The 13,452-nt window shown below is 47.8% G+C and overlaps 1 protein-coding gene across 4 annotated transcripts in view; it reads right to left on the reverse strand.

The window, feature by feature from the left end:
* PATJ (PATJ crumbs cell polarity complex component) overlaps positions 1 to 13,452 on the reverse strand; it is a 159,529-nt gene that overhangs the window by 12,208 nt on the left and 133,869 nt on the right. For all 4 annotated transcript variants that reach the window (XM_075424348.1, XM_075424345.1, XM_075424347.1 and 1 more), the window contains 5 exons: positions 9,433 to 9,516; positions 7,312 to 7,505; positions 5,686 to 5,833; positions 4,456 to 4,542; positions 756 to 873 (listed from right to left, as the gene is read on the reverse strand). In XM_075424348.1, coding sequence (XP_075280463.1) covers positions 756 to 873; positions 4,456 to 4,542; positions 5,686 to 5,833; positions 7,312 to 7,505; positions 9,433 to 9,516 — 631 coding nt within the window. The remainder of the gene's footprint in view (positions 1 to 755; positions 874 to 4,455; positions 4,543 to 5,685; positions 5,834 to 7,311; positions 7,506 to 9,432; positions 9,517 to 13,452) is intronic.

Raw genomic sequence — 13,452 nt, forward strand, 5'->3', positions numbered from 1 at the left:
CCTTTTAGAAGACAGGCAGAATTAGCCTCTTTCAAGAGGTAACGATTCTTGGTAACACACCTGTGTATTTCTCACCGCCACGCACGCGTGGTTGTGCAGGCATCTGCCGCGAGTACAGGCGGCAGGACGGCGAGGCGCAGCGAGGGCTGTGGCAGCGGGACCGTCCCAATGGCACAAGGAAGGCTGCCCAACAAGCCAAAAGCTTCCTCCAGCGCATGCAAACCGGCAGAAGAAATGTCTTCTCCTGCCCACGGTCAGACGTGAGCAAAGGTGACCAACTTCTGACGCAGGTCAGAGCACGCAAGTGCCCAGGCGCTCTTCTAGCTACTGCAGGTTGTAGCTTTAGCACTTGCTAAATCTGCAAATTTCAAACTGAGCATTGTGACTTTCTCATTACAAAACACCCCTTTATACACTCTGGAGCAACAAAGACATAAATGAAGTGGTGGCAGCTTTATTCCCTGAGAAAACGGCTTCTAATGTGAGAACCTCGCCTGTGCTAAGCCTCCGACAAGGGCACCAGGGAACAGCAGGGCGCAGGAATTCTGCACTTCAAACAGAGGAGCCATTACTCTACTAGTAGACATAAAAATAATGTCATCTGCTGGAAAGTGTTCGGGTCTTAAAATATCCGTGGTACGTCTCCTGGGAGGCTGAGTAGGAAAACCAGATTCAAGTACTCAGTTTTGCTTTTAAACCAGCACCAACATAAAGCAAGTAACACGCAGCTCTGCTGACAGCTGCCCAGATTATACCTGAGTTTCTCTGAGACGCATCTGCTGAAGATCTCTTTGTGCTGACGAAATTCTGCAAGGTAGAGAGGACCGGAGCAAGTGCAGGGTGGAAGTGGCTATGGACGCTCTGTTGGCTGGCCTGAAGTTAAAAAGAAATCAAAACCTGTGAGTCCTAATATCTACTTACAAATATCTGCAGGGTGGGTGTCAGGAGGATGGGGCCAAGCTCTTTTCAGTGGTGCCCAGTGACAGGACAAGGGGCAATGGGCACAAACTGGAGCAGAGGAAGTTCTGTCTGAACATGAGGAAGAACTTCTTCACTCTGAGGGTGACGGAGCCCTGGCCCAGGCTGCCCAGGGAGGCTGTGGAGTCTCCTTCTCTGGAGATATTCCAGACCCACCTGGACAAGGTCCTCTACAGCCTACTGTAGGTGACCCTGCTTCGGCAGGGGGTTGGACTAGATGACCCACAGAGGTCCCTGCCAACCCCGACCATTCTGTGATTCTGTGTTTCTGTGAGTCAAACCCAAACATTAACTTTAAACCAGCTCCTGCGATGTACGGGCACCGCTGCGCTCTTGCCAACCACGCTGGAAATACCACACGGGCCACGCAAGTGCAAACCCCTCCAGCTTCATTTCCAAAGGGGACACTGACCAAAACCTGTCCTCGAGCAGTGGGCACGCCAGCAGCACTGCTCACAGTGCTACCCAGCTGTACTTCACCCCGTTACGTGCACACAGCACGTACATTATTGTTCAGGTCTGCTCTAGAGGTCATAGGAAGTAGGATTAACCCCCTCCCTTGCTTATTCTCCATGTGTCTCTGAGCCAGAGGAGAAGGGGAGATGATGGCTGCTGCTAAAGCTTGTGGGCACCTTCCCCACAACGCAGCCCGCAGGCACCTGGCCACAAGCGTGCACCTGGTGGGACACAGCTCCGCTCCCACACGGTGGGGATGATGCTGGCACCCGCCTCGTCACGCAGCAGTAATCAGCAGGCTGTGTTACTTGAGCTGAAAAGATTGTCCAGTTACGAGGTCCTGTAATGGACCCTGCTCCCCTTGTTTGACTGAGAGCCCGCTCTGGCTCCCAGAGTAACACCCCAGGCGCAGGACACGGGGCCGCTGTCCTACAGCTGGCAAAGGGAGCTGCTCGTGCACAGTACCAACTCCTGGCCACCCATTCCCAGCGCTCCTTGGTTTTTTTTGGAGAGAGTCCAGCGGAGGGCTACGAGGATGAGGAGGGGACTGGAGCATCTCTCCTACGAGGAGAGGCTGAGGGAGCTGGGCTTGTTCAGCCTGGAGAAGAGAAGGCTGAGAGGGGACCTTAGAAATGCTTATAAATATCTGCAGGGTGGGTGTCAGGAGGACGAGGCCAGACTCTTTCCAGTGGTGCCCAGCGACAGGACAAGGGGCAACGGGCACAAACTGGAGCAGAGGAAGTTCCAGCTGAACATGAGGAAGAACTTCTTCCCTCTGAGGGTGACGGAGCCCTGGCCCAGGCTGCCCAGGGAGGCTGTGGAGTCTCCTTCTCTGGAGATATTCAAGACTCGCCTGGACGTGGTCTCTGGGTGACCCAGCAGGGGGTTGGACTGGGTGATCCCCAGAGGTCCCTTCCAACTCCTACCATTCTGTGATTCTGTGATTTTCCCCTATCCCCATATCTGGCTTTACCTCCAGACTCTGCCCCTCCGAGCAAACACCATTATCAATTTAGGAAGTGTGTCTGAACAAGTTTCGCCCAGGGCCAGGCCTTTTCAGCTAAGCGGCTTTATACAAAACCAAGATGGTCCATACTCCTCCGTGCACAGCAGAGCTCCCTGGCTTGGAACGCATTAGGCGGGGCATCAAAAGCTCTGGCAGCATTCACCCGAGCTGACCAGCGTGCAGCTGTCGGCGACGAACAACAGGCAGAGCACAATTTCCACCCCTCGTTGCCAATTCACGGGTCAGTTCACCTCATTTGCAACGCGCGTGAAAGAAATCACTGTCCTGCACCACGCGGCTCGTATTTCTGCTGCTAGAGGCACGCCACGGAGCAAGAAAAAAGCCAAGCGAGGACAAAAGTTCTGGATGCTCTTGGCCAGCAGCTTCTACCACATCACTCGCAGTTGTGCAAATCACTCAAGCTGATCTGCTGTATTATCTGCCAAGATTTTTATAACTCTTGGAATGGTTTTGCTGAGAAACATTTATTCCGTTTTCAAAATCACCAAGTCACTTCGGAGCAGTGAGATGAAGGCTCTCAAATGGCTCTGCATTAAGAACAGCCATTAAGATTTCTTGTATTAAAGGAAATACAGAAATTACCAGGTTCCTGCAAAAGCCTCGTACGTTACAAAGAAAGGGGGATGATGTTGTTTGATGGGATTTTTTACCTAGACTCATGTTAGATACTATGGCATTCTGCTTCTTTTACAGCTAGTTACACAGTAAAACCAGGCGGATGATTTTTTAACAGTCACTTTTTGATTACATTGCTCTTGCTTAGGCTAGCTGCTGATACAATGACCAGAAAAAAGCAAAGCTCAAGACTGCTGTGTTTTCTTACTGCAATCAGTGTAGCTTTCCTCTGCTACTTCATTTCTCCTTGCCTGCGGCATGCAGTGCAGATGTTTCTCCAACGATCTCCAGTCATTATTTTTAAAGCTGGGCTTAGCCCAGCTGTTCCCGCATGGCTTCAGCCCTTCCCGATACCTCACTCACCCAGACAGCGGGCTGGATCACTGCTGGCCTTCACGAAGTTCAGAAATCACGCCGCATGACGACGATTTTGGCACCCTTTTTGGCTAGCTCACGCACGACATCAAGGACAAGCCTCCCCTCTTGCTGACCTCCTTAAAAGCATTCCTGCTTTGACTTACAGCCCCCTAAGCCTCCTACGGCTCCTCCTCTCCGTTTCCCAACCCAAGCCCTTCTTTCAGCATCTGTGGATCCCAGCGGTGAGCAGCCTCCCCTGCCTGCTCGCACATCGGCCACGTCCCCGCGTTCTCGACTGGGCGCAGAGGGGGCAAAACACTCCAGAGCCACGGCACTGCTGTGACCCACAGCCTGCCTCTCTCAGGGACACTGGCAACTTCAACACCACGGCAAAGCAGTCCGACCCCAGCAGGAAAATCCATTAAAAAGAAGTTTTCTAAGTCATCTTGCCTTGTTCTTCTCCCTTGCAGTACTCGGACTTTAACAGCAGTGGTATCAGCGTCTGAGCTGATTCGGGAGTGCGGGGAGAGGGGAAAAGCCCTGCACTGACTGAGGAATGAATCGTCGTCCTCGCTTCAGGTACAGGGCAGGCGAAGCAGGAAATTGCTCTGTGTTTTCCTCGAGAGGAAAGCAGCTCTCGTGCGGTCGTGCCGCCAGGCAGGCAAAGATACGGTTCAGTTTCATTAACTCCTCCTGACTGACGAAACAGCTGCAGAAAATACACTCAGCATTTTTTGCAGCTCTAAAAAAGTTTCTGGGTGTCATCATTTGAGAAAGGTATTATGTATTTTTGGTGTCTCAGGAAGAGACGAACAACAAAAATACATTAACTAGCTCTTCTACTTAACCAGCGTTTCAGCACGACGCTCACTTTGCAGTTCAGCACGGAGAATTATCGCGACGAACTGGTTTGTCCCACACCCTCAGCAGTCAGCGTCTACGGCAGGACGGAGCCTCACGTGCACTGTCCCCATGCCCTGCCCTCCACAGCTCCATTTCATACGTACGACTTTGTCACTAACCTGACTGTTTTCAGATGTTTTCCGGGACGACAGCCATGATCCAGCTCGCAATCTCCCAAGCTCAAGATGCACTAGGCCTTGGGCACACTTGGGAAAAAAAACACAATGTACAGCATTTTAGCAGACATATAATATTTCACGGTCTCCTGGACAGAATTATGTTTACATTCAGCACCACAACTCCGTGAAGAAAACCACGAGGAATGCTCAGAACATTCACGTTTGTATTTCGACAATACAAAAAGTGCCCGTCCCTGGGTTCAGGTTTATGCTGAAGATTCCTCCTGGTTGCTGAAGTCAGTATGAATCTTCCCACTGGCAAACTGGAGATGGCCAATTACTCAGTAAAAATAAACAAAGAGCCCCCAACTCTTTAACAGACGTTTGGCACAAACAATACTCACGAAAAATACTTCCGAGGAAAAAAGCTGCAGAAATGGGTGAATTTAACACATATGCATTCAAATTAATAAGAGTTCCAATTCTTAAATAGGTAAACTTACAGCCAGGTACCAGCACCGAATGGAAAAAGCCAGGAAATAATTAGCCTTTCCCTTCAAGAACGAAAGAAATCATGTGCAGAAAGGTTAGTGGTGATGGCAGGGGAAAAGCTCTTGTCTCCAGATGCAGTTTTGAACAGAACTGGGTCTGCAGCATCGCTCCCACCAGTTCTCTCGTCCTTGGTACAGGCTGTCAGGCCCAGGCGCCGTACGGAGGAGCTAACGTCAGGCGCTCGCAGCCTGCCCTCTCCTCCAGCTCCAGCAGCCACAGGCTTTTCATAATGGAAAAAAGCAAATTCTCCCAGACCGTACAATTTCAGAGTATAAAATCTCTCCTGTAAGACAGAAAGCTGTGCAGAAACTGATTTAAGCTGCCATTTTATAGCTGCAGGTTAGCACAGTGAAGCCAAAGGTATTTTATTTCAGCTCTGATTTGTAAGCCTCTCAGGTTTCCAAATATTTTTCCAACGTATGAAATGTACAGTTGCATTTTTAAACAAATGCCTAAACACTACATGTGCGTTTGTTCTCCCACTTCACATCATCCCACTTCTAAATATACATGGGGAAGTGATTTTAAATGAATCTTCTGAAGTTATTTCAGATGAAATTCCTGTCTCGGTAATCAGTTCGAGCTGACCTGCTTATGTGTAAATAGCACTTCAGGATAATTACCTTGCATAGTGTCAGTAACTGCAATTCAGTAGCTTGAAATGTATTATGTACTCACCTTAAGTGTAGTGGCCACAGTCTCTTGTGAGGCATTTCTCATATCCTCTCCATTTACAGACAAAATCTGATCTCCTTGAATTAATCTTCCATCTAGGTCTGCAGCTCCTCCTTTAACAATGTCAGAGATAAACACTCCACTTCCATTTCTAACAATGCAAGAAGCATATGGCTAATTACACAATCCAATATTCTTTGGGAGACCAATTTAGATTACTTGCATTTAAGAGACATTAAAAGAAACCTGTGAGCAGACGAAGAACTAGTTTTGCACCTCATTCAACCATTTGAGTGTAAAAAAAAAAATCTATGAGTTCTAAAAGCAAGGCATGTTTTGCTATATTTAATTCTGTCTTTCCCCTTGAACCATTACTTCTGACTGTATGATCCATAAAGATTCATGAAAAATACCGCTTGTATGAATAAAAAGCCCAGGACCCGTCTGAGATGGAGTTAAACTACCTCCGCGATGTGCCTGATATGAATTATGCAGCCTCAGATTTTTTTTCTGCATTCCTCCTAAAGGTTCAGCTCCGTTTCTTTTCTACAGGCCTAGAGGCCCCCAACAGAAGAACAGGGAGAAGTCTGCGGTAAAGACTTTTATAGTTTGCACACGAGTTATGCAGCAGAAAATCCGGCTCCGCGGCTGTCCGCCTGCAGCGGGCAGCGAGGCCAGCGAGAGCAGCAGGCCACACAGATGGGGAAAATATATTTATTTATCCACTCCAGCCTCCTCGCAGGGGACCCCCCTCCCAGGGGCGCAGGACCCCTCTGCGCTGGCCCCAGCTCCCGGGGCGAGCGACGACGTGAGCTGGTGCCGGCTGCAATGCCAGGATTTGGCGTTTGGCACCCTTCACCCTGCAGGAGACAACACTTCACAGCCGGAGTTGTACCCGGGTGTCATTTAATCGACTTCAGAAATCGGGCTACCTCTAACGTGACCCCCCCCAAGGCGATGCACTTTGCAATCGTACAGAAAGTTTTGCACAGCAGCAAACGTGGGAGGGCTGGAGACCACGATTACCATCTGTAGGGTAATTTACATAAGCTAAATTAATTACCCAACCTGCAATCTGCTCACAACACCTGGGTTAAACATCACCACTCTTGTAAAAAACTGCTGCAGAAACTTTACTGACCATATGCAGTCAGGATAACGACATGATGATTTGTCATTGAGAAAATAAATTGTTTTGGGTGATACAGAAGAGCAACCATAGGACTCTTACGCACCAACACCGAACGAGTGCTCGCCAGTGTCATGCCGTAAATCTCTCCTAGCAATGAAGGATGAAATCCATCAGTGCTCTGGTTCAAATGATCTAATAGCAATGGTTTAGAAAGACATCAGTAAAAAGTCACTTTTTATTAGGCAGCTGCTGCCTACCACCGTATCCCAGATTCTGCTCTGTACTCCCAGAACTGCTGCCTACGGTGTTGTACGGTCACTGTGATTCTGTTCAGGATTTGGGTCTAACTCAGCCTCTGATCTTCCACTGACACTGCTCCCTTTGAACCCGAGCAGGAGCTAGAGCTAACTCACACACCCATTTTCAAAGTCGTTCATATGGCTAAAAGCAAAATATTTCTCACTGGAAGTGCAGTCCGCTCAGAGAGCTGCTCTTACCGTTTTCCAGCTATGCTGAGCCCTAGTCCTCGGCCCATTTTCTTTTGTATATCTACATAGAAAATCTCTAAGTTTTCTTCATCTTTGTAATGCGCTTCATCTCTATAAACAACCAGCTGCACCTTCTGGGGCGTCTGTCTCAGCGCAGTGATGGCTTCTTCGTGGCTGGCATTCCGCAGATCGATCCCGTTCACCTGAAATAATCAGTGTTTGCTTTCCAAATGACATGTATAAATGAACTTTTCATCACACCTCACCCTGGTGTGACAGGACAAATTTGTCAAATTGACACCCCTTGGCACTCTAATTTAGTGCTCCCATTTGCAGAGGGCTCCTGGATCTCCTGCTGAGCGCGAGTTCGCTGCCTGGGGCCGCTGCCTGGAGTAAATCACGACAATCAAAACATTTTGGCTTGTAAGTTTTGTGGGTGTTCTGCCCTTCTTTTTCAATGCCGGAACCTCAGACAATGCTTCTTTCTTACAACCAGGCTCCTCTGAGCCTCCTGCATCTCTCACCGCTCAGACTCCTTGGCCCCCGGCGCGGCCACACCGCCAAGCCGAGGGCAGAGGAACCGGGAGGATCAGTGGCAATGGCCAAGCCCAGGCAGGACATGCTGACTGCTTATTTTGCTCTGTTCCAATAGATGGCACACAAGACCGCTCCTGGAGCACTCAGTGACATTGCTCTTAGGATAACCTGAAAATGTTTTAGCATTTCAGTAATACCAGATAGAACAAGAAGTTCTGATTGAACGCTCAAGTATTAAAAAAAACCCAAACTATTGCAACTTGAAACTTCATCTCCTAATTCTGCCAAGCCTGATCCGCAGATGACCTTTATGGTGTTTGCCAGTATTCTGTTGACAAAATCATCTTTTATTTGTCAATACCAAAAAATATCAATGCTTCAATATTTCTGAAGTCTCTTTAGGAAGTAGCTGTAACTGAATAGCAACGCAGTGTTAACCCACCTACATAACATAGCAAGTTTTAAGGCAACGAAAATATTTCTGAGTATATCTAGATGTGCAAAGTTAAGAAACATATTTAATTTTACATTACGATAATTAACCCTAATCTATAGCAATTATGTTCTTTTGTACGAATTCTGCACACGTTTCTTTACATACTGCATCAGTATTCTTTTCTCGACACAGGCATCTATGTATGCTGTATCATACTACTCTGAAACTAATTCAGAGTCATTTTTTTGATTCATTAGTATGGCTTTTAAGAGCTGAAATAACAAGAATATTATGGCACACAAACATTAGCACTTTCCTGTTTGGCCAGAGAAGAATTAATTAACCTTCCCCATTTTCATCCCCTAATTATTGTGCTCTGTTAATACACAGTTATTTATAAAACGAAAACAACATTCAGCCTTAATGCTAAACAAAATATTTTCAGTGCAAGAGCTGTAAAGACAACTCCCCAAGCACCCCTCGCTATTTTCCTAACCCTACACACCAAAGCCTTAATGGCCACGCTGGGAATTTGTCCTGAGCTGACAGCGAGAGGCTGCAAGCAGCTGCGCCGAACCCCTGCCTGACGCAGGTTTCATTTGCAGACCCACACTTCTTCCTTAACCCTTTCCCTGCTCCACGGCCATGCCTTCTGCGGGGAAAACACTTCCATTTATTCACAGAAACCATTCTGTGCCTTTGCTGGTGGCACCGGCAGCCGGCAGCTCCCCAGCGACGCGGCGGGCGGCACGGCAAGCGTTTCCGCAGGGACGCTGGCAGCGATGCCGCAGCCGCCCTTGCCCCGCGGCCGGCTTGCGGGCAGCGCAGAGATACCGGAGCGGCGGCCGCCGCGCAGGCCTCCGAATGAAAGATTGAACGGATGAATAATACCCAGCTATTGGACATGACAGCTGAACTGTGTAATTCGAGAAATGCCTTGCTCAATTAAATTTAATATATTCTCAATTTGTACCTTTAGTTTATATGAATATATAAGGAAATACCTATTTGTCAGGACGTTCTTAGTGACAGAAGTGTCAGGTTCAGATCCGACTCAGTGATCTCTCTTTGCCCTACAAGGAACCTACACCGCGCAGAATATAAGTGTACACGACAAAGACGTAAGTAAGCACATAAATGCAGAGAGACTCGTTTACCTCCAGAATCTGATCGCCGGCCCAAAGCCTGCCATCTCGGGCTGCTGCCCCTTCTTCATAAACTTCATGGATCACGATGGCGTCCTGCGGGAAGAAGGGGCTGGCGTGAATCCTCCCTCCCAAACACCCCGCAGACCGCCGGCCACGACCCACCCGCACAGCCCACCGCGCCGCCGCGAAAAGGCACAGGGCTCCATGTCACGACGAGCAAGACCATAACACAGATTTTTTTTTTTTTTTTAATATTTTGCGATAAGAAAATTACTCCCGTAATCAAAACACAGACAGCCAGTAAAAAGGATTTTGTTCACCACTTCGGGGTAGTCTTGTCTAGAGCTTCCTAGGCTTCCATCGCTTTTTTACATTGGCATCGGCAGTGCGTGAACTCAGTGTGAACCGCTGTATTAATATCGTCTACTTTTTATGATATTATTTAAAACCAGATTCTTTGGAGCTATGAATATTTTTAGGGACTTGGCATAGATCTCAGCTTTAAGCAAGAACTGAATGCCTTGTGGTAAATAGCGCTGGTTAAATCTGTAAGAAATGAAATCCAGAAGAAATGAACAATGGCAAATGTGAGTTTATTACTGAGGTTGGAAAATGTAGGCAGTGGCAGATGTAGCTTCAGGGAAGGTTTCAGTGATTTAATCTTATTGCCAGCAATAGATGTCCCCAAAGAAAAAGCATTACAAAGAACACACTGTTCTCTTGCTGGTGCTTTCCCTTTGCATTGTTCTGGGCTGTTTCTGGGGGTTTTTTTCCCCCTTGAAACAAATAGGTGAAGGTCCTGCCGCGGTGCTTCAGCTGTGGTCCTGACAGCTAGCGGGACGCAAGCCGTGCTCCTCTCCCCAGAGTCACCAGCAAACACCCAGCACGGCGTCACTGCCAACTTCCGAACGGCTCTGGTGGCTCTCAGTCCGCCACGCAGGTACCAGATAACCCATCCTCAGGCACACGCACACCCTCCACCAACGCCACGGTCACCAGCCTGACGTGCAGTGGAAGGGGAGGCCTGCCGCAGCGCTCGCAGCGCAGCCCAGCCCGCCGCGCGCTGCCTTGCTGGGACGGGCGCTGGGGGAGAACCAAGCCCCTTCGCACCCGGGAAACGCTGCCAGCCGCGACATCTCCCGTCGCCAAGCGAACTCCCCCCGTGTTGCTGTTGCCGGTACACATGGTGCACGTCGAGCAGAAAGAAAACTCAAATGCCCTTAAGCTAGCGCTCTGATCAAGACAACATTGAGAGCATGATTCCCTTTCATTCCCAGTACACCTTATTTAACGATGTGGACTTGTATCTACAGCCGCTCCGCGGCTGCTGGAGCACAGCACCGCGGTCGCACGCCTGCTCTTTGATACACTTACACCAGTCACTGAAAAAAGCCTGAAGGATTTTAATCACAAATGGATTACGGCTGATACAAGCATCCCAGATGGGGGGGAAAAAGATTTCAATCTACATAAATGAAGGCAAAATACCATGAGCTGTGTACCAAGGTAATTAAGAAAATCAAAAGAATGGTTTGATTAAAAAAAAAAATATAAATATATACACACCACTGGTAACTGCAGGGTTTTCTTGGAATACCTGAAACAGCTGCTACCAGTGGAACAGAGTAACACGCGCACATCCATCTCAGCAGCGCTGCCAAAGTCCTCTGCTACGTGCCTTAGATCTTCGCTCGGTTGTGGGGTTTTGGTTGTTGTGGGGTTTTGGTTGTTTGGTTTTGGAAGGTTTTTTTGGGTTCCCATTGTTTTGAAAACGATCATGTAACTCCAAGTCAACACAAGAGACTTTTGCCTGGGCGAAAGCCAGGAGGGTGACAGCGATGTGTGTTTTTACACCTGAGGCTTCTCACGGGTAACTCTGAGAAAAAGCTGAGTCTGTGGTTTAGAACTTCCACAGCACACTTCACTTTTACTTTTTTTAAACACTTTACAAAGGAAGGCATTTAGAAGTGATCAATGAGAGAACACAAAATATTGACCAGCTTGTTAAAATGGCATCATTCGACCAGCACACACGAGGTTTGGTAGAGCAGTGGCAACGTGACCATACACCAGCAGACCGGGCATACATGCAAGATGGTCAACTCAAACGCTGTCAGACCATATTTAGTCGGATATTTCCTAACCTCTCAGCAAGGAGCTTTCAATCACATTTCTTTAAGTTTGTGTTCCACCTGCAGTTGCTTTCAAAGTGGTCAGCAGACTGGAGCTACCAGCTCTTCCCAGTGCTGCACTATCCAGTGTAAAACCACACATACCCCAAGCTCAGATCCAGGCACCACTCAACGTTATCAGTTTGACCAATCTGCATCAGCTATTTGAAAAGGCAGCAGTTCAGCATTACACTGTGGTTCCTGCATGTGTTACAAGCCAGACCTAAAACTAAAAATACATATGGCACGAAAAGGTACATTCCTGTTCGGCCTGTGCCTACCCCGAAGGAGGAAACATCTCGCCGACCTGCCAAAGCACGGTTCTGCTTAACTAGTTTTTCCTAAAGCAGTGTAGTTGAATCAGGCTTACCAAATCGATCAAAACCAGAATGAAGCAACATGTCCACAAGTACTGTAAAGATCTTAAACAGTCCATAGCCATAAATATGAGAGTCTTACCTTCCTTAGCTTATAAACTATGACAAACAGACATCTTTCCTCCGATACTTCTGGGATCAGCTCAAAGTGCATTTAACCCAGAAGTAATCTTTTTCCATTGGATCTAGTGGGATCTGGATAAGATTCTGTTCGTTTTGATCACCCATGACAAATCACTAAAACCAAACTAATAACGCTTTTGAACATTTTAAAATATTTTTAAAATATTTTAAAGAAGTTTATGCAGTAATCAGATGTAATGTCACACTCCAACCACGTAAGCAAGCCCTAACCTGTAAAGACCCTATCAATGTGCCACAGATTAAAGCTGTAACAACCCTCTCAGTGCCTCAGAAAAAAAAATAGGGTCTATTATGACTAAAACAATACAAAGCACTTATTTAAAGGATGGGTTTCGGTTACTGGACATCTGCAGCTCCTGCTCACTAGCCTCAAATTCAGTTACAGAATCACAGCATGGTAGGGGTTGGAAGGGACCTCTGTGGTCACCCAGCCCAACCCCCTGCCCAAGCAGGGTCACTCAGAGCCGGCTGCACAGCACCGCGTCCAGACAGGTCTGGAATATCTCCAGAGAAGGAGACTCCACAGCCTCCCTGGGCAGCCTGAGCCAGGGCTCTGTCACCCTCAGAGGGAAGAAGTTCTTCCTCATGTTCAGACGGAACTTCCCATGCTCCAGTTTGTGCCCGTGGCCCCTTGTCCTGTCGCTGGGCACCACTGGAAAGAGCTTGGCCCCATCCTCCTGACACCCACTCTGCAGATATTTATAAACATTTCTAAGGTCCCCTCAAGGCCTAAATAGTTCAAAATCAATTGAGGAAGGGAAAGTGAGGTTGTGAATTAATGGTGGCTCTGGACAGATTTTCACTCCCATCCCCCCGTCCCCTTTCACCACCAGTTTCGTACAGATCACGGCACTCCATGATACAGCTTGGCAGAGTCGCAAAAACTGTTCATGCGGAAGGGGGAAATAAAAACACTCTCATACCAAGAACACGGCTGTTTAAAGAAAGATATCCAGCTGCTGAAAGCATACACTTCATAAGGTTTACAAATACATTTGAAAAACTGGAGCTTTAATCTTTGTATATTTTGACAAAGAATAGTCTGGGAAAATTATACAAAATGGGAATTAATGCAAAATTGAACATTTCTTGTATGGGACGGAAGGATGCAGACTACAAGCCAGGGTGGCATAAAACCAACTTTTTTCTCTATGCTAGCAAAGTCCACGCTCACAGGTGTAAACTCAGACCATCTGACCGTGAAAACACTGAAAGACAAAGTAGAAGGGAAGTTGTCTGCTACCGCTGGGGTTGCCGTCCTGGGCTGAATAAAAGTCACCTGCAAGCCAGAACAGTTCCCAAACATGGCAAGAGCGCGCCTGGTTCGTACAGGAGGT

The sequence above is a fragment of the Opisthocomus hoazin genome, chromosome 6 (assembly GCF_030867145.1).
Source record: "Opisthocomus hoazin isolate bOpiHoa1 chromosome 6, bOpiHoa1.hap1, whole genome shotgun sequence".
Taxonomy (NCBI): domain Eukaryota; kingdom Metazoa; phylum Chordata; class Aves; order Opisthocomiformes; family Opisthocomidae; genus Opisthocomus; species Opisthocomus hoazin.